The sequence below is a fragment of the Bison bison genome, unplaced genomic scaffold, assembly GCF_000754665.1.
Source record: "Bison bison bison isolate TAMUID 2011002044 unplaced genomic scaffold, Bison_UMD1.0 scf7180017864184, whole genome shotgun sequence".
Taxonomy (NCBI): Eukaryota; Metazoa; Chordata; class Mammalia; order Artiodactyla; family Bovidae; genus Bison; species Bison bison.
In genome coordinates, this window is record NW_011494756.1 from 308,757 (window position 1) to 327,430 (window position 18,674).

An 18,674-nucleotide genomic window follows, 5' to 3' on the forward strand; every position below is an offset into this window, starting at 1 on the left:
GCTGACCTGGAGGTAGAGGCTGCTTCTCCTGAGGGAGGCTGGACAGCTGTGGATACTGTTCAATCCAGGAAAAACTGAGGCCACAGGAAGGCAGTGATATTCTGAAGGTTCAGCCCAACAGGTTGGGCCAAAATAGGGTGGCAGGTGTGTCCAGGAGGCAGGTAGACCTCAAAGTCCTGTATGTGAGAGCTGGGTTCCAAGGAGCCAGCCCCACTCCCCAGCCTGGGAGGGAGACTGGCAAAGATGCGAAGACCTCAAGTAAGGACACTGAACTGCAGAAGAAGGTTCTCAAGTCAGGGCGGACTGACCCCTGTAACAACCAGTCCCAGGATCTCAAAGGTTTAGTCCAGAGCAGGGTTTTTGCCCCTCATGTGACGGTCCAGTGATTCAGAGACCTCAGTCCCTTCCTCCTGGAGTCTGCATCTTCTCAAGGCATCTGCTGGAGCCAGGAGAAGAGAAAGAAGGAGATATCTGTGGGCCAGTTGTGAATCGATGCCTGGCTCACTCCCGCTCACATGCCATGGGCCAGAATCCAGTTGTCTGGACACACCAAGTGCAAGAGGGGCTGGAAAAGGTGGTCTCGGTGAATGTCTAGAAAAGCAATGGGGTTTTGTGGCCTCATCGAGTCCTATTGTGACATGCAGGACCCGCAGGATCCACGTGGTGTGCAGGCCTCTCTGTAGCCATAGCTCAGGTTCTAGGGCATGTGGACTCAGAGTTGTGGAGCGTGGGCTTAGCTGCTCTGTGGCGTGGGGCATCTTAGTTCCCCAGCCAGGGGTTGAACCCACGTTCCCAGGATTGCAAGGCAGATTCTTAACCACTGGATAGCCAGGGAAATCCTGAGAAAGCAATGGGTTTAGTAAGCTGCTGACATATTTCTTACTCTCGTCATAGACCATGGGGGCCCCAGCCTATCTCTTCATGTGATTAGCAGGAGCTAACAAGGATTGATAGAGGTATTGATAGAGGTATACAGATGGATATATGAATGTAGATGTACAGTGTGGAGACTGGGGCAGGCCTGAAGGCAGAAGCGAATGAAAGACACTTGAGAGCCACTCATGACTTCTCGTCTCTGTGAGCCTTAGCCTGCCCTCACACTGCAAGGGTCAGCCTTTCAGCACCACTTGGTACATTCGTTAAAGCAAAGATCTCCAGGTTCTCAATAATATCAGAGGCAACAGAGTTGACTTAAAATTGGTGATGCCTCATGGATTTTATAAGATCAATCTCAGAAACACAGCTAGGCCCATAAAGTGATCACAGCTCTCCCACTTACTCATCCAAAAGAGGCATGTCACCTAAACATAGTCAAGGATTTACAAAATAAAAGTGTGCCCACTAAAATACACAACGTAGAGTCTGACTCCATTGTAGCACATTGCTAGTGAAATTAAATCAAGCAATACTTATTAATAATTGCTATTATTACCACAAAAAGCAAATATTTGTTGAATTCCTGTTATACTCTGGACATTGATCCAAGTGTTTGAAATACATGTTCTCACTTAATCCTGCTGCTGCTAAGTCGCTTCAGTCATGTCCAACTCTGTGTGACCCCACAGATGGCAGCCCACCAGGCCCCGCCGTCCCTGGGATTCTCCAGGCAAGAACACTGGAGTGGGTTGCCATTTCCTCCTCCAATGCAAGAAAGTGAAAAGTGAAAGTGAAGTCGCTCAGTCGTGTCCGACTCTTAGCAACCCCATGGACTGCAGCCTACCAGGCTCCTCCATCCATGGGATTTTCCAGGCAAGAGTACTGGAGTGGGGTGCCATTGCCTTCTCCCCTCACTTAATCCTACAACAACCCTACGGAGAGTAGTAGTATGTCTGTTTTGCAAGTAAAGCTCAGGGTGCTTCGGTGAATTGTCTATGGTCACACAGTAAATAACAGAGGGGTATTTAAGTCCAGGTTTGCATGCCCTGGGCTCACCCTCCTAATCACAGCAATTGCCTTTTGCCTTTGCTGAGTCCCTCATTTAAGTCACGGAGAATAGCAGCACAGAACACAAACTCGGGACTCAGACATCCTGTCTGGGTTTACATTCTGCTTCCTTCATTTCCATGAACCTGTTTCTTTACCTATAAAACAGGAAAAATATTGGTAGCAATTTCATAGCATAAGAATTAAGTGAGATGTGGCAGGTACAAGGCTTAGGACTCAGTAACTTTTGCCTTTTCCTATTGTGCCAGGCTTTGCACAATGAAAAGTCAGAGAGGGGCCTTTGCGCCCAAGTCTTCACTGACTCAAAGCACAGAGGAGCAGAAGACGCTCACCACTTTCCTCACTTGGGACTTTCTCCTTCAGTAGTTCCCTTACCTTTATTACCAAGGAGCCATCGCCCAACCACAAAGGCAAGATTTCCATAATTTCCACCCAGATCCCGGCTAAAGACGCACAAAGAGACTTCCAAGCCAGTGATTTTCAAAGAAGGAATGGTATTGCTGTGTTTTGAAGAGAAAGGGCTTGGGGACGGATGGTGTGTTAATGTTTAAATGTGAGTGGAAAAGCCACCCCCAAGGCAGCATGTGACTGGCTCAGGGACTGAGTGACTGTGAGTGACGGGGGCATCTGCAGCGGGGCTTCTCATCAGTTCCTGCCATCTGAGACTCAAACGTCTCTCCAGGCGTGGAGAAGCAATCATTCCATCTAAGATCTGAAAATGCAAAAACACAGAATCACCTACTCAGAGAACCTGAAGGTCATTGTGCCTATTCCTCTGAGGAAGGAGAAAGCAATTTGATGGTGGTGAAATAGAGCTAACTCTGAATTATGACTGCTTAAACTGGAAGGGGCCACCTGATGGATGTCCCCCAAGCTTGGCCAAAGCTCGGATCTACTAGGGGTGTCGGAATACAAACCACACCCATGCTGGGGCGTCACGATTTCCCTCCCCACCAGCCACCTGCCCCTTCTTCTGCACAGAATTGTTTTCTGCCTTCTTTGGAGGAACGAATGGTCTGAAATACTGAATTGGGAAAAGTGCTCCAGACACACATTCGACTCCCTGGGTCCCCATGGCAGTTATTTATTGAGGGCTGACAATGAGCCAGACTATGCATTTGTTATGTCATTAGTTCTCCCCATGACCCCCAGGGATGGAGAGTGGAAGTTCATCTCACAGAGGAGGAGATTAAAAATGCTCCGTGGCTGTTCAAGGTCACACACCTATGAAGTGACAGCTCTGAATCACTGGGCTCCTCATTGGAGCCCTTTCTCTTCTGCCAGAGATGCTGAGCTCCTTGGCTGAGGCTGTGGCCCACACAGCAGCAGTATTCTGAGCTTCCCAGGTGACTCTAATGGGTTGCCTGGGCTGGGAACCACCACACTACATCACCTCTCCTGTAAATCAGGGATTTTTTATTCCATCTTGCAGCACAGATTCCTGTGTAGGGTGGGAAGCCATGGATCCCCTCTACAGAAAATTGTTTATGTACAAAAAGTTGCATGCAATTCCAGGTAATTACAGAAGTTTTGAAGCTTCTACATGGATTCCCCCAAGGTCATGAACTCAGATGAAGGTCAAGTCTGTAAATCCTTGGGCTCCAGTTACTTGGCCACACATGCAAGTTAGCTGGGAGTCTTTAAGCAGTTCAGATTTCCAGGCTCTATCCCAGATGCACTGATTCAGAATCACTGAGTCTGTGGTCTAGTAATATGTTTCCAGATGATTCTCAAATATATGACCAGAAAACAGCCTTTGGATTGGTTTTAGGGGAACACCACTCTAAATAATGCCCATCTAATGAACCAGAACTCATTGCTGTCACTTCTACCAGCTACATAACCTCTCCAAGCTTCTACCTTCTCTTCCATAAACGGAGATAACAATTGTCCCTATCTCATGAGGTTAATGTGGGATTAAATATTCCTTGCAAGTGTTTAGCACTGGGTCTGACATGTAAGTACCCAATAAATGTTAATTTCTCACTAATTATATTATTAATCATCTATGTAATTAATCTGTCAATGGCTTCTTGGTGATAGAATTGGGAATAGAATCCGATATCCAGCAGACCATCAACAAAAATACATGAAAGACAGGAAACAATTCAAATTTTATTAAACATTAAGAATAACAGACAAAGTTTTGGACTTAACAGCATAAACAGCAACCAAAACCATGGTGTACAAACACACTGACATCAAGTGAACTTGTACCTGTTTAACAGATGCAATCTTTGTGGTGTTGCCAAAAGGATAATGGTGATTATTGTTACGTTTGGTAAGGTGCTCCACATGAAAGATTTTATGCCTTAACTACTCTCACACACACATACACGCACACACACACACATACACTCCTCTACATACACTTAGCCCTCAGCAAAATGTACTGCCTTTAGTTGCCAAATCCAATGCATCATGATTAAAAACATGGCTTTGCTCATTTAAAAAATGGCATTAATTGTAGAGAAAACCTAGAGGAGATCTTAGCCTCCTCAGTGGGGGCCTAGGAGCCCTTAGAAGGAAGCTGGCAGACTGAGAGCAGGTGTCTATCACCTTCTGGAACTGCTCTGATTAACACGAATTAAGTTTTCCTAAAAGGAACTTTAGGAATAAGGGAGGCAAACTCCTTTGCATTTTACAGAATGACCTTTGTTTTAATTTGGAATGGGGGTGGGAGTGACTCTACTTAAAATTCTTATTGACTCTTCTCCAAACAGACTCAAGACCTTTCAAACATATATTTAGAATTGAGTTCCTCACAAAACCGGTAAGTTGGAAGGAACCTCTGGGCTTTCTAGCACTGCTTCCTCTCCACCCAGTGCTAGAATTCCATCTGCGTGCTCATGAAGCAAACGGTCTTTCTGCTTCAAACGATGGTTTCACAGCGGCCTGTCATATGTGAAGATGAAAGGCCTGTCACTATCCTGCTCACTGTGGGTTTTGGAATGGTCAAAAGCGTCCACTTTCTCAAGAGGAGGAAGTGATCACTTACAGCCCTCCCATTCCCTACCTATGTCCTCCAGGTGGCACATGCAGAACCATAGGCTGATCAATTTTTGCCTTTCTTTGCAAGTCCAGTCAAAAGGAGGATGTGACCTTGTCAAGAAGTCCTAGGCTGCTCATTCCAAATAATGTCTAAATGATGTTGGCATAATATGATTTGGATTCATTTTTAATGGCCAAGTAATTAATCTCTGAAAGATGCTTATGATGAAAAGGTGAAAAATGACATAAGGACTCTTTTAATAGCTGCAGTCTGCGGAACTCATCTGACCCTGGATGATCCAAGTCATTCCAAATCGGGCCGTGCCTTCTCATGTCATTTAGCAGGACTGCTTTATTTACTAGCTGACTGCCCTGGACAGAAGGCAGTGAGTTCAGGGGTTGAGTGCTTGTGTGTGGTGACAATGACCTACATATAAGGCACCTGTACAGACTCCAAAGCTTTAAAAAATTTAAAACGAGGTAGGTTTCTGAAACCTCCCCTGGCACGCCAAAGAATAAGTTTTATTATGATCTTTAAATTTCTTCTGCAGAAAACATCTGTGATGCTCATCAGATACAAGCAACCTAATTTCAGAAAGACTAGTACTCAAATACAGTTTTTTCAGTTACCATTTTAAACTTCAATGAATTTGGATTGTCTTCAGTACAATCCTTCAATACTTCTCCAGCTTTCTTGCTAGACATTGAACTATTTAACAATTCTGCTGCAGTTAGTCTCTTTACCTATAAAAAGGCCAACTCCATGCTTACTTGTGTCTCTGAATACCATTAATTCAGTTCTGCTTAAGTTTGATAGAGGTTTTATTTTATTAGTTATTTACCCGAACAAGGTTATTTCAATTCCAATATGCATCCATCTCCCATCATAATCTGTAGCTTCAGATAAAAAGGGATATCTGTAGGAATATTCCACTATTCAGATTCCCCAAGACTATAACAGTAAGAGAGAAGCATTGCTAACAGATTGATAAGGAGATCACCATTAAAGAACCAATAAAGGTCATTAAAGAATCACATACTCTGGACACAGGAAACTACAAAATCCCACTGATAAAAGGGTATTTTAATCTTGCAGAAAATGTTTCTTTATAACAACAGCAAAATCTCTTAACACAAGTTAGTGAAACAAAAGAACAATCACCTTTAAAGTCAAGACAGCTATCAAATTATAAATCATACACATAGCACCGATATTAACCTTATACTGTGTAAGATGCATGTGCCCACAGAGGAGAACAGAATTTTGGGGGATGCTTGCAGTGATATTCATTTTTAGAAACTCATAATTTTGAAGTGAACATTTCTGTGGCAGATGCTTTTCCTAAAAATCACTGTATCATCCAATAAATATTTGACTAACATCCATTTTGTGGTTTTGGGTTTTCTTTCTGAGACCTAATAGGAAATAAGAAAACTCCTTAGATATTTTAGAGCAGAATTCGTCACAGCAAGCTTCGATACTGTTGTAAAATTTTAATTTAAAGCAGAAAACATGCTGATGTGTCAGTGACAAAATTAAAATATTTAAGACTTCAAAAACCCCCAAGCACTTCTCTGTACAACATTGATGAATATATATCTTTGCTATATAATTTTAAAACATGGAATAGTTTTCCTTTTCTCTTTGCTATATATAATATATGTCTTCCAAAATACATCGTCAGTATTTATATCTGAAAAATACTGTACAAAAAGAACTTCCTATAATTACTCTGTATAAACATTAAACAATTTAATAATCTCTCCTTTTGGTCTACAGTAAACACTTAAATTGATTGGATTAACCACAGTTTGTGACAACACCATCCCCTTTGGAGATACACCAGTGTCTTTTACATTCATTTTTCAGAAGTCCACTTAATAAGAGCACATACGTTCAAAAGAAAACAGAGAATAAGAAACATAAGCTCCAGAATCATTAATTTATGAAGCATTCAAATATGACACCACTAAGAAAAAGGGGTTTTACGAAACATCAACTTATTAACTTAACTGATTTTTTAAAACAACAAGGTATAATTCACAAAAATATATACATTACCAAAAAATGGGGAAAACTGAATCTTAAGTAATTGAATTGTATTGAATATCAAGAGGGATGTCGAAAAAGTTAACTAGAAAATTGGGGTTGGGAGCATGGGAAAAGAGAGAAAACAAAAGCAAACACATCAATGTCAAAAGCTGTTCCAAGATGCATTTTTTGGCTGTACACTGATAAGTTAACCCCTTGTTCTTAGACCTGGCGTTTCCCTCTGCTTCCCGGTCCTGGGGATGTTCTGGGCATGCTCAAATACATTACTGTAATTTTTGCTTTTTAAAAGACAGTGAAATTCTCAGGTAGGGAAAATATCCTACTTCCACTAGTAATACTCAGGCAGCATGCTCTAGCGTACAATAGGATTATTGCTTTAGGTACAGACAGTGCAAAAACACACTCTGTGTTCTATAAGAGTACTCTTACTCGCTGGAGTTGGTAGAGTTAAAAGGAAACTTAGTAGAGAGCAGTTAAGTAAATATGGGATCTAGTAAATCTAAACAGCACTTTGAATTTGAAGACGATTATCACCAAAACTTAAGAAGTGAGGAAAGCAACCTATAACTGAATGGAGCTGCAGTGTAGTGCTAAATTACTCTGTGCACCTTATTAGCATGGTAACTTACAGATTAAACAGAAACAAGAGCCTGTGGTCTTGAAAACCGAGATCTACTATTTCAGCAGGGCCCTTTTTAGTGAACCCGAGAAGGTCCTGAAAGAGTGGGCAGGAGCACACATGAAGCCACAGGAAAGGGCGGGAGTGGGGTGAGGGGGCGGGGACCAGGAAACCCGCGCGGTCTCCTCAGTCCAGTAAAAACATGGCACCTTTCGTTTCAAAATGGCGGGCGCAAAGGGATGTACGAGAGCGCGCACACACACTCGCTGACCACACAGGGGCACAAACACACACACACACACACCGCGCTGACCACACAGGAGCACAAACACACACACACACACACACACACACACACCCCCCAAAACGTGAGTCCGTCGTGTTGCTGCGTCTGGTAAAGTGCTGATGTCAGAAAGGTCGGTCGCTGTGGTGAAGGCCTGTCCGGGCCGCGGCCGCCCGCCGCCCACCTACAGGGGCCCATGCCGGGCCTCGTACTTAGCCAGGATGTTCTTGCACTTGCCCAGCTCCTTGCGCAGGTCCGCCACCTCCTGGCGCAGCGCTGAGTTCTCCTTCTCCAGGAAGGACGCACGAATGGCGATCTGGTTCTCCTTGAGGCGCCGCGCATCCCGCGAGCGCTTGGCCGCCATGTTGTTCTTCCGGCGCCGCGCCCAGTACTTGTCGTCCTGCCGGGAGACACACGATGCGTCAGAGCGCGGCCGCCCGGGCCTCCCTCCCTGGCCTGGCCCTCCGTCGGGCCACCTCTCCCGCCAGGCAGAGCGCAAGCCCGCCAAGTGGGGTGCAGACCCTGCACCCCCCGGACAGGCCGAATTCCTTCTCTTTGTTCAACCCCTTCCTTCCCTGGGCGCGCGTTCTTTCCGAGATAAGCTGGTACGGTATTGCTGGAAGACGACCTAGCAATGTCTGTCAAGAGCTGAACAGCCACCTCACGCCTGGGCTCTCTCCCTAGGGCAGTCCTCACTCAACCTGCGCACACAAGGGTGCGTTTTTACTAAAGTGTTGTCCGCAGATGGCGACTGCAGCCATGAAATTAAAAGACGCTTTCTCCTTGGAACAAAAGTTATGACCAACCTAGATAGCATATTAAAAAGCAGACATTACTTTGCCAACAAAGGTCCGTCTAGTCAAGGCTATGGTTCTTCCAGTGGTCATGTATGGATGAGAGAGTTGGACTGTGGAGAAAGCTGAGTGCCGAAGAACTGATGCTTTTGAACTGTGGTTTTGGAGAAGACTCTTGAGAGTCCCTTGGACTGCAAGGAGATCCAACCAGTCCATCCTAAAGGAGACCAGTCCTGGGTGTTCATTGGAAGGACTGATGCTGAAGCTGAAACTCCAATACTTTGGCCACCTGATGCGAAGAGCTGACTCATTGGAAAGAACCCTGATGCTGGGAAAGATTGATGGTGGGAGGAGAAGGGGACGACAGAGGATGAGATGGTTGGATGGCATCACCCACTCAATGGACATGAGTTTGGGTAAACTCCGGGAGTTGGTGATGGACAGGGAGGCCTGGGGTGCTGCGGTCCATGGGGTCGCAAAGAGTTGGACACAACTGAACGACTGAACTGAACTGTCCAAAACTGAAAAAAATGGGCAACCCCTCCCCTCTCAATTATCAGTAGGAGCTTTGATAACTACATCATGATAGAGTCACACAACTATTAAAAATAATGATCCTGCTGAATCAGAAAGATGCTAGAGACATATCACTGTATGGGCAGAAACAGTGGAAATTTGCAGATCAATAGGTTCTCATCCCACTTCGTTTTTTTTTTTTAAGTAATAATATATATTCAGAAATAGTATAAATCCAGATACCCAGCTATTAAAAGTGGTGCCTTCAGAAGGGAAATTGAAGAAGGTAGGATCTTTGAGTTTTTATGTCCTTCTGAACTATTAGAATATTCTATAATGGCATGTATACTTTGGCAATTAAAAACAAACAATAAAGTTACACTTGGCCACTGATTAATAAGTTCTTATTCATGGCTAGCATTTAAATAATTTACTATAACTTTTTTTGTTTAACTGTTTGTTAACTAGGCCTTCTTAGCCTGAGCAATGTTTGATTGTGGTCGACTTGAAAACAGTCCCTTTTTTCCCCCATCACTGCTCTCTCTGCCAAAAAAGGGAAAACCTTCCTAGAAACATTAAGAAATGTAAGTCTTCTTCCATTTATGGTGCCACCAGGTGGGTTTTGCAACCCCTTTTTTTCAACACATTGCAATAGTAAATTCCTCAATCCTAGCAATGCTAATACCCGCAGTTAGTACCACCCAGAATAAGTGAGTGAGGTCAGTTCTTACCCTGCCCCAGGATTCCAAGGGGTATTTGGCATTGGAGGAGGTCACATGGTTTGAGGGCAAGTCTCCAAGCAAGTTGCAAGATCAGTGGTCTGCCCCATCCTTGCCCTTTACCCTCAGCCAACACTGCCCAGCAGACAGGAGGTGTGAGACAAAGTCAGTGCAGGCACCTTCTGTCTGCCTTTCACAAGCTAGTATTGTTCTCTTATTTATAAAGCACTCCTAGCTTACTATACATTTCATAATAATATATAACAAAGTGAAAAACATGATCTTCATAATGGCCAAAGAATTCTTAGGAGGCTATCCTTTGGAAACCATGGGGCAGGATTTGTTGCTTGCCATTGGGAAAAGGGCGTGGGGAGCTGGAGGAAGAGGAGAGAGGCCAGGCCAGCTGGCTGGAAAGAAGCTGGGAGGAGCTAAGAGAGCCTAAGACTCCGTGGGGTGAGAGGGTCTATGGCACATTAACAGTGAAACCTCCAGTTCTGATGGATGTTGTCTATGTTAGTAAGCCCCAGATCCACGCCCTTGGTAAATCAGGAAATCTACCACTCTCATCAGTGTTCCCAGAAGTGTGGTTTCCAAGATGATCTGAAAGAGGGACTAACTTAGGATGTATCAGAAGTTGCACATGGGGGCCAGGGAGTCGGGAGAACAAGGCCCTGGGAAATTGAAGAAGCTGTGTTTTCAGGGGGATGGAGAAGGGGTACCACCACAGGCCTTGGAGGTTTGGGATCAGGTCTTAAGGACCAAGGGAGTCACCAGCTGACCTCAGTGTAACAACCGATTTCTGAGCTCTTTTCACTTCTGAGGTACTTTCATTTCCCAGCCTCCTGTGCACATGAACAGATGAGCGAGCCAAGGTGTGAAATGTGGACCGTCTCAGGTTGGAGGGGAGCTGGAAGTAGGAATGGAGCAGGGGACACAGGAGGCAGGAATGATGGAAGGAGGGCTGTCCCTGACAACAAAACCAGCCTCCCCCGCTCTGTTACCTCAGAATGGGAGTGGGATGCAGAAGTACTGATTGGGGCTGATACATCACCTGTGCCCTTTCCCTCTACCTCCCAGGGTCAGATGCCATCTGGCTCCCGAGGCACCACCACCTGGCAAAGCACCCTCAGTCCAGTCCCATCTTCTTGAGGGTCTGTGTTTGATGCCACCTCCACTCAGCAGGCCCCTCCTGACATATCAGCACTCCCTTTTTCTCACTCGGGGGTAGGAACAATGTCAGTAGTGGGTCACCTCTGAATCCCCAGGCCCTGACTTGGCAGACACTAGCATTTGAAAAATATTTGTCAAGTGAATGAATGGGTCTTTGAAAGACACCAAGGCGATTAAACTGATTCTCAGTTAGGAACCAGTATGCCACCCCTTCATCTTCCTGGGTGGGGGCGAGATGCCTGCTAACCCAGATGAATGGCTCCAGAGAGGAAGTGCAGGCAGTGAGGGCCGCTTCACGCACTCAGTCTGCTCAGCCAGCGCTGGAGGCTGCACATGTGGCTCCCACCGCCCCAGCTCAGTCCTCCTGCTGCACAAGAAACACCTTAGAGTTCTGCGTCCTGTTTCACCCGTGCTCCTGGTCTGGGGCCTGAGGCTTTGCTCTCAACTGAAGGAATCCAGAGACCCCTGGCAGGAGAACGTTCTTGCCTGTTCCCCACACTGGCACGTGGAAAGGCCATGTCCAGCCGCGGCGGCGGTAACATGTATAATTCCAGCACAGCGATGTTCACGTGGCCTCTGTTGCCAAGGTTACCTGGGTAATTAAAGCAGCTTGCTCCTTGCTTTAAACTTGTAAATTCAGAGACTGTGCAAGTCTGGCTAGAGGTTTTATCTACTATATAGCAGCACCTCTTCAAACTTGCCTCCACTCAAGAGGACATCCATGCTGAATGGGCTCCCTGGTTTAGTTTAAGAAGCCAGTTCTAAAATACAGAGAATTGGATGACTAAGAACACAAGGTGAGGAAAAGCATCCATTGAAAGAAGGTACTTAAACTGCCCAGGACCTAATCCCAGGGGCTCTTTTCTTATTCTATCTTTGTCTAACCATCAGTTCCCTGACTAGTCTCTGTCTTCTGGTGTGTTTACTATGCACTTTCCTCCTTTGAGTCTGACAGTTATTGAGGATGACAGTTATTGGAGGTCCTTGTTGTAGCTCCTGTCGGGGCCACATGCTGCAGTGATGTTTCTGGAAGCTAGCAGACTTGGGGACCCGGCTGGGTCTTGTTCTAACTACCAGGGCTCACCTTCACTTTCCTTTATCTCCATTTCCTCAGTGGTGCCATGACCACTTTGATCTAATGAGCCTCTGAGGTCCCCTTCACCTCGGACATTTTATGACCCTGCATCACCGCAGGTAATCTCAGGTGCTGGATGAGAGCAGTGACAAATCTGCAGGCATGTTTTCTTCCAGTGCTCTTTAGGTCTGAAAAGCAGGCATAACTGGTCTACAGTGGTTCCAGAATAATGTCCCAAACTCCCTATTTTCCCAACAGGAGTTCTCTTCATATGAACCATGTTTAGGTTTGAGAAGTTAGAAAAGACCTAATTATGCCTGCTTCCAATGCCTTGAATGTATACAATCACATCTCTATTGTTCATATGATTAGAAAGCAGCATAAACACAGACAATTCTAAGCAATGGCTAATCAAAAATGGTTCTATTTTGGTATCAGTAGGCATGGCATAATTTTAGAAAGAATTATCTTCCTAAGGTATCATAAAGGTGTCGGATTAATTTTGTTTAAGTTGCATCTGATTTCCTAAGGTAAACCTATTTTCCTTTATAAATAATGTGTCCCTTCAACACAGTAGAGAAAAAAGAACCCCAAATTAACCTTTTGTTGAGATACTCAAGTGATCACTACGTGAGATGCAGAGTCAACATTACTTATAAATAGGGTCAGGAAACGCCCCAGCTTCCTTAACAACATCCCACCCTGGCATCCAAGGTTGGCAATGTGGAGAGAGGTCCTGTCTTGCTGTTACTCCCTGAGGCCTACAGAGAAATGGCAGCAGTTAATTAGCATTAAACTCCCAAAGGAAAGGTAACCCTTGAAGACTCTGAGGTCTAGGTATCCTTCCCAATATTTTTTTTTTTCCCCTTTCCAACCTTGAAAGATCCAGATTTGACTTTACTAGGCTTTTATGGGTTTCCTTGCAGATAGCAGTGGGCTTGCTTCCTTCATGGGCTGCAAAGTACTTCATTTTATTGCTTTTCCTTATTTCTGTACATTATCAAGATACAAAAGGCACAGTACAGAAGACACCCACAGAGGAAGCAACCAGTCTTGTCACGTGCTGAAAAATGGGGCCGAAAATTATCAGTCTTGGCCTCTCTCGACCCCGCTCTCCACTTGCCCACAGCCTAGTTACCAGTTCCCGTTTACCTTCAGGTCGTCCGGGATGAAGACTTTGCGCGCTTTCTTAATCATGGGTTGTGGCTTCAGCTCTTCCTCGGAGAACTTGCGTTTGCGAGGGTCAAACATCTCCTGGCCGGGGATGCTGGAGAGGGCGAGGTCGGCCGGGTCCGGCTCGTAGCCCACCGGCACCTGGATGGTGTCGGGGTCGATGGGGCTCGGAGTATTGCGGTTGGCTGGCAGCAGCTGGCCTGGAAGAGCACAGGAGCTTTAGTTCGTGAGCCCTCTATGGAAGCCCAGGAGTGGGCTATCGACTGCCGTCCACTTGATGACACTCAGGACGAGGTGAAGAGTCTTAAGCTCACTTAAATGTGACCCCAACATCCCCCCTGAGGCACAGCAGGCTGAACACTTTACTCGTGTGTCAGATAGGGGGAAACAAAGACCCACGTACACATATTCACAAGCTAAATTAAAAAATGCACACGTTCATCCCTTCCTATAATGTAATCCCGAAGCACCAACTCTGTGGCAGGTACTTTGTTTTTTTCACCTTTAAGGTTTCTTCCAAGTGAGTCAGGGAATCAGATTAAAACCAACCAGTGAGATATAGTGAAGGGGTGAAAGGAAACCACACATGCTTGCAGAGAGCGGAGGAACAGGACACAACACAAAGAGGCCAGGGAACACTTCCCAGAGAGGATGCTTGGCGTAGCTGCATCTCTACACAGAGAACTGAGCCACAAAGGTAATCCAGGGACAGACCCAAGACAGGGGGTCAGGTTTTGAAGGAACCACGAGCAGTCTTGGGTGGCTGTCAGAGCACGAGACTGAGAGAGGCAGAAGTGCAAGAGATGTGGTCAGGAAGGTGGCCAGTAGGGATGTTCAAGAGGCCTTGAATGTCACTGAGGGGTTCTGAGCACGAAAGCAACAGGCGGAGCTGAGGTTTGGAAAGTGTGAGGAGTGAGCTGAAGGGGACAGGACTGGACACAGGAGATGAGCCGGCAGGCTGCACCTAACCCACACGTGCACTCCAGAAACACCAAGCAAAATGGAAAAGACATGGTGGAGATGCTCTAACTTCCACCTGAGGCAGCTGCGAACCAAGCCACCGAAACGCACAAAGGTCCTCAGAGCAACAAGCTGACTGCGTTTTGGAAAGTGTCTCACTGGTGAATGTGAACTTGATAACAGACTGCAGTGTTTATGTGGGGAGCTCTGAATCCTAACTTCCAGTTTCACTTGAATTTTACAGTCACCCCTTTCACGCCCAAAGAATACACGAGGGGATATGCCTCAGCTGGGTCTGGCCCAGGTCCTCCTCTGCCTTCACTGCTGAAGGCCGGCTGTCACGTGGAACATCCTCTGGGTGCCATTAGAACCTACCCTGGACTGAAGGCCAAAGCCGTTGGCTTGCTTTCTGGCTAAACTGTGAAACCACACTTGTCTGTTTTTCAGAAAGGCCTGGTGGGGAGCTTGCAGAATGAATGTTCTGGGTGACCTTTTGGTCCTCACTCTGCTTTGAGCTCTCTTTGTATCCTGCTTGCCAGAGAGGAAGGGATGGGCCCCCAGGCACTGGCAGAGGATGGAGATTCTCATTAGCCAGGCTCTGCTTGGTTCCAGCTTCTAGTGGCTGCTGAGATCTGCACTGGATGGTGTCAAGCCAGATTTGATCTTGTGCCTCTCGACACTGACTGAGAGAATGAGCCGTGTCTGACTCAAACTGGTATTTTATTTTCCCTTTAGGAACTCTCTTTGAACTTAATAATAAAGCCACCCCATACCCCCTCCCCCTGCCCGATACACACACACACACACACACACACACACACAGAGGCATAAATACCCTCTCCTACCATCTAATTGCTCAAAGTTACTTCAAGTACTTACATTGTATTTAAACATTATACTCTATTTCTTTATACATGTTAAGCTTTACACACACACACACACACACACACTCCTCCCCTACTGACCACATGGTCTTTCATCTTTCTTCTGTTTTATCCCCACCCGCTTCTCCCAGTGTGCCTACTTCAGAATTCTGCTTCTATAAAGAATATTGCTCATTTAATGGTGGCCCTCAGAAATGCTGGCTGCTGACATTCATTCATGGACATTCTAACAATTACACTTCACATGAGGCAGAACCTTTATCTGCGTTCTTTCTCTTCAGCCCTTTCTTCCAATGGAAGTAGGTCAGCCCTACCTGAAGCATGGAGAAAACCTACCCGGACCGCAGATGAGTCAATGGCTTTCAGTAGCTTCCCAGCATCGCAGAGCACCCAGCAAAGGACCTGAGAAACATCCAGGTCTCCCTTCTCCCAAGATACCCTTGCATCATCTTGTTTGTCTATATTTTTGACTGCATTAACTCTGTTGGACACGTTTATTTCCCTCTTTATTACTAAATGTTAACAGTATCCCTGAGTAACAGGAGGGAGGATCTTTATTATTTTATCCTACTTTTTGTGGATTTGCAAAATTTTATTAATAAGAATTTTCAAATTAAGAATCATTTAATTTTTTAAATTACCATAGATGTTCATTGCAAAATTTCAACAAATGCAGAAATGTGTCTCCCTTGCCCTCAATCCATCTTGCTGCTCTTCCCAAAGGATACCTTTAACTGTTTAGTGTGAACTTCTCAATCCTGTAGGATTATACTACCCCTAGGTCTTACATTACTCTTTCTATATATCAGTATACCACATGCAATTACCCATGTTAGTACAAACAGAACTACTCTGTTCTTTTTAAAGGGTGAGTAGTTCCCAAAATTTGGATATAACAATTTACCTAATCATTTCCCAACTGATGCATTTTTAGGTATGTGAGTGTTTTTATAGAAGAGATTTCTAAAAGTGAGATTGCTCTTACAAAAGGCAAGTATTTTTAAATTTCTAAAAGCATTGCTAAGTCTTATCTATTTATACTTGCACCAACATTTGTGAGAGTTCGTTTTTGTACAAATTAAATGATAAGTTTTAAAATGTTGCCAATCTGACTACACAAATATCACTATTGTTTAATTTACATTTCCTTCTTAGTAGTGAGACTGAACACCTCACATGTCTATTGGGTATTTATTTCTTCTCCGGTATACTACCCTTTTCTTATTTTTTGCTCCTTTTTAAGTGGATTTTGTTGCTTATTCATTTGTAAGCACTCTTTATAGAAAGAATTTTATATCAACTATGGATATAATCATTTCATCTGTTTTCTCTGTAGAAAATATTTTCCCCCAGACTATTTGTTTTCTAGCTTTGCTTAGAGTTTTGCACTATGGGTGAGATCTTGCACTATAATATAGTAATAATATCTTAAAAATTTCTTCTTTATGGATTCTAATTTCATATCTTCTCTATCCCCAAATCATACTATATGCACACATATACATGTATATATATATACATGTATATGTGTACATATGTGTGTGGCTATATATATATACACACACATATATATTACTCTATACTTTAATATGGAGAAGGCAATGGCACCCCACTCCAGTACTCTTGCCTGGAAAATCCCATGGACGGAGGAGCCTGGTAGGCTGCAGTCCATGGGGTCGCTAAGAGTCGGACATGACTGAGCGACCTCACTTTCACTTTTCACTTTCATGCATTGGAGAAGGAAATGGCAACCCACTCCGGTGTTCTTGCCTGGAGAATCCCAGGGACGGGGGAGCCTGGTGGGCTGCCGTCTATGGGGTCACACAGAGTCGGACACGACTGAAGCGACTTAGCATGCATACTTTAATATAACTATACTTTAGGATTTTGAGTCACCTATGATTTATTTTTGTATAACATACAAGCAAGGGCCTTTACATAATACTTTCCAATTGGATTAATATGATGGTATTAGTAAGATTTGATGTTTGAAAGGGCAAGTTCTGCCCTCTTTATGGTTCTTTTTGGAAGATTTTCTTCAGTATTCTTATACTCATAGAAATAGGAATTTCAGGATACATTAAATTATATTTTAAATTAATGGGATTTTGAATGACGAGTGAATGAAACCATAGGTTAGTTTGGGGACAACTGATATCTTTAAAATATTCAATATATCCTTAGTATACTCTCCATTTTTATGATTTCATCTTTTTCTTATATCTTTAAGGCCACTTTACTCCCTTATTAGTTCTAAAAGCTCTAACAAAGTTTTCAAGGTAAATAATCTTTTCTGCCTCTAGAGATAGTTGTTGTCTCAGTGTTTATAATTTCTACTTTAAAAATAAAAAAAATAACTCACTGCATTGGCTAGGCTCTGCAAAAAAAAAAACAGAGTTAAAGGGATGAGGCTAGAGTCTGCCCCAGACTTTAATGAAAATAACTTTTAATGCCTTACATCCTTAAGCTTTGTTCTAGACCCCTAGTAGATAACCTTCTGAGAAGCTAAAATAGTTCCAACCTTCCCAGCCCTACTGCACTGAGAGTTACTGTTGTTTTTTTTAAATCAGAAATTATGTATGATAATACATTTCCTCAAATGCATTTTTAGTATCTGTTGAGATGATCACATGTTTTGTTTCTCTTTTCGTGTATTTGTTAAGTCTGAGCTTGGTATTTTTCCAGGGCTTTCTCTGAAAGAACTGGGTGGACAGGATCAACCCCATAGTGTAGACTCTGCAGTTTGCTGGGACATAGTTTTCTTTTTCCTAAAAGCATCTCAGTGAAAGTCATTTCTAGGAGAGCCAAGGAGGATTTCTGGTGGAAAGGGTGGAACAAAGGGCTTAAATCTGGACAGAGATTAAAAGTTATCTTGAAACCAAAGATTGGCCTCTGCTTTTGTCACAGAGTAGGTATGCCTAAGCCTCCAAAGAGCATAACTGAAGATAGGGTGTTTCTTATTCTTACATACTTAATAAGAATCGAGCAACCTCTTTGACCCCACACAGTCATAATTTGAGTATGAAATAGCACTTTTGACTGTCTTTGCACCCACTGCCTTCAGAGGAAAACCATCATCAGGGCTCACTTCACTGCAAAATACCCTGCTTCTGAGAATCCTTATGTAACAGGGAACCAATTAACTTAGAAGACTCTGTAACGTTCAAGGGTCCATCATGAGTGACCACTTTAGGTACTGACATTAAATAAAGGCCCTACAAGCACATCCTAAGGATTCGGGCTTCCTGGACCCTGAGGCTGACTCTGGGCCCTGAGGTCTTTATTCCAATGGCAGGAACCTCTTGGCCGGTCTAACAAGCACTCTGCAAAGACAGCAGTGTCCTGAAGGCCAGAGGTCTTGCCCCTTCCTCTCCCCGTGTTCTGTTACATGCGACCTTGCAGTTCCAGGCTGAGTCTATTTCCCCAGCCTTCGCATCTGGGCTGGCCCTGTGACGAGCGCTGGCCGACAGACCGTGACAGAAGCGACAGTGTC

The 18,674-nt window shown here is 44.4% G+C and overlaps 1 protein-coding gene across 1 annotated transcript in view; it reads right to left on the minus strand.

Annotated features, from left to right (window-relative positions):
- Positions 1-4,039: 4,039 nt before the first annotated feature.
- The window catches only part of HLF (hepatic leukemia factor), a 100,854-nt gene continuing 86,219 nt past the window's right edge, over positions 4,040-18,674 (minus strand). Inside the window, exons 4-5 of the mRNA XM_010843687.1 lie at positions 13,317-13,537; positions 4,040-8,290 (exon numbers count right to left, since the gene is read on the minus strand). Of these exons, the coding sequence (XP_010841989.1) occupies positions 8,075-8,290; positions 13,317-13,537 (437 nt within the window). The 3' untranslated portion in view covers positions 4,040-8,074. The remainder of the gene's footprint in view (positions 8,291-13,316; positions 13,538-18,674) is intronic.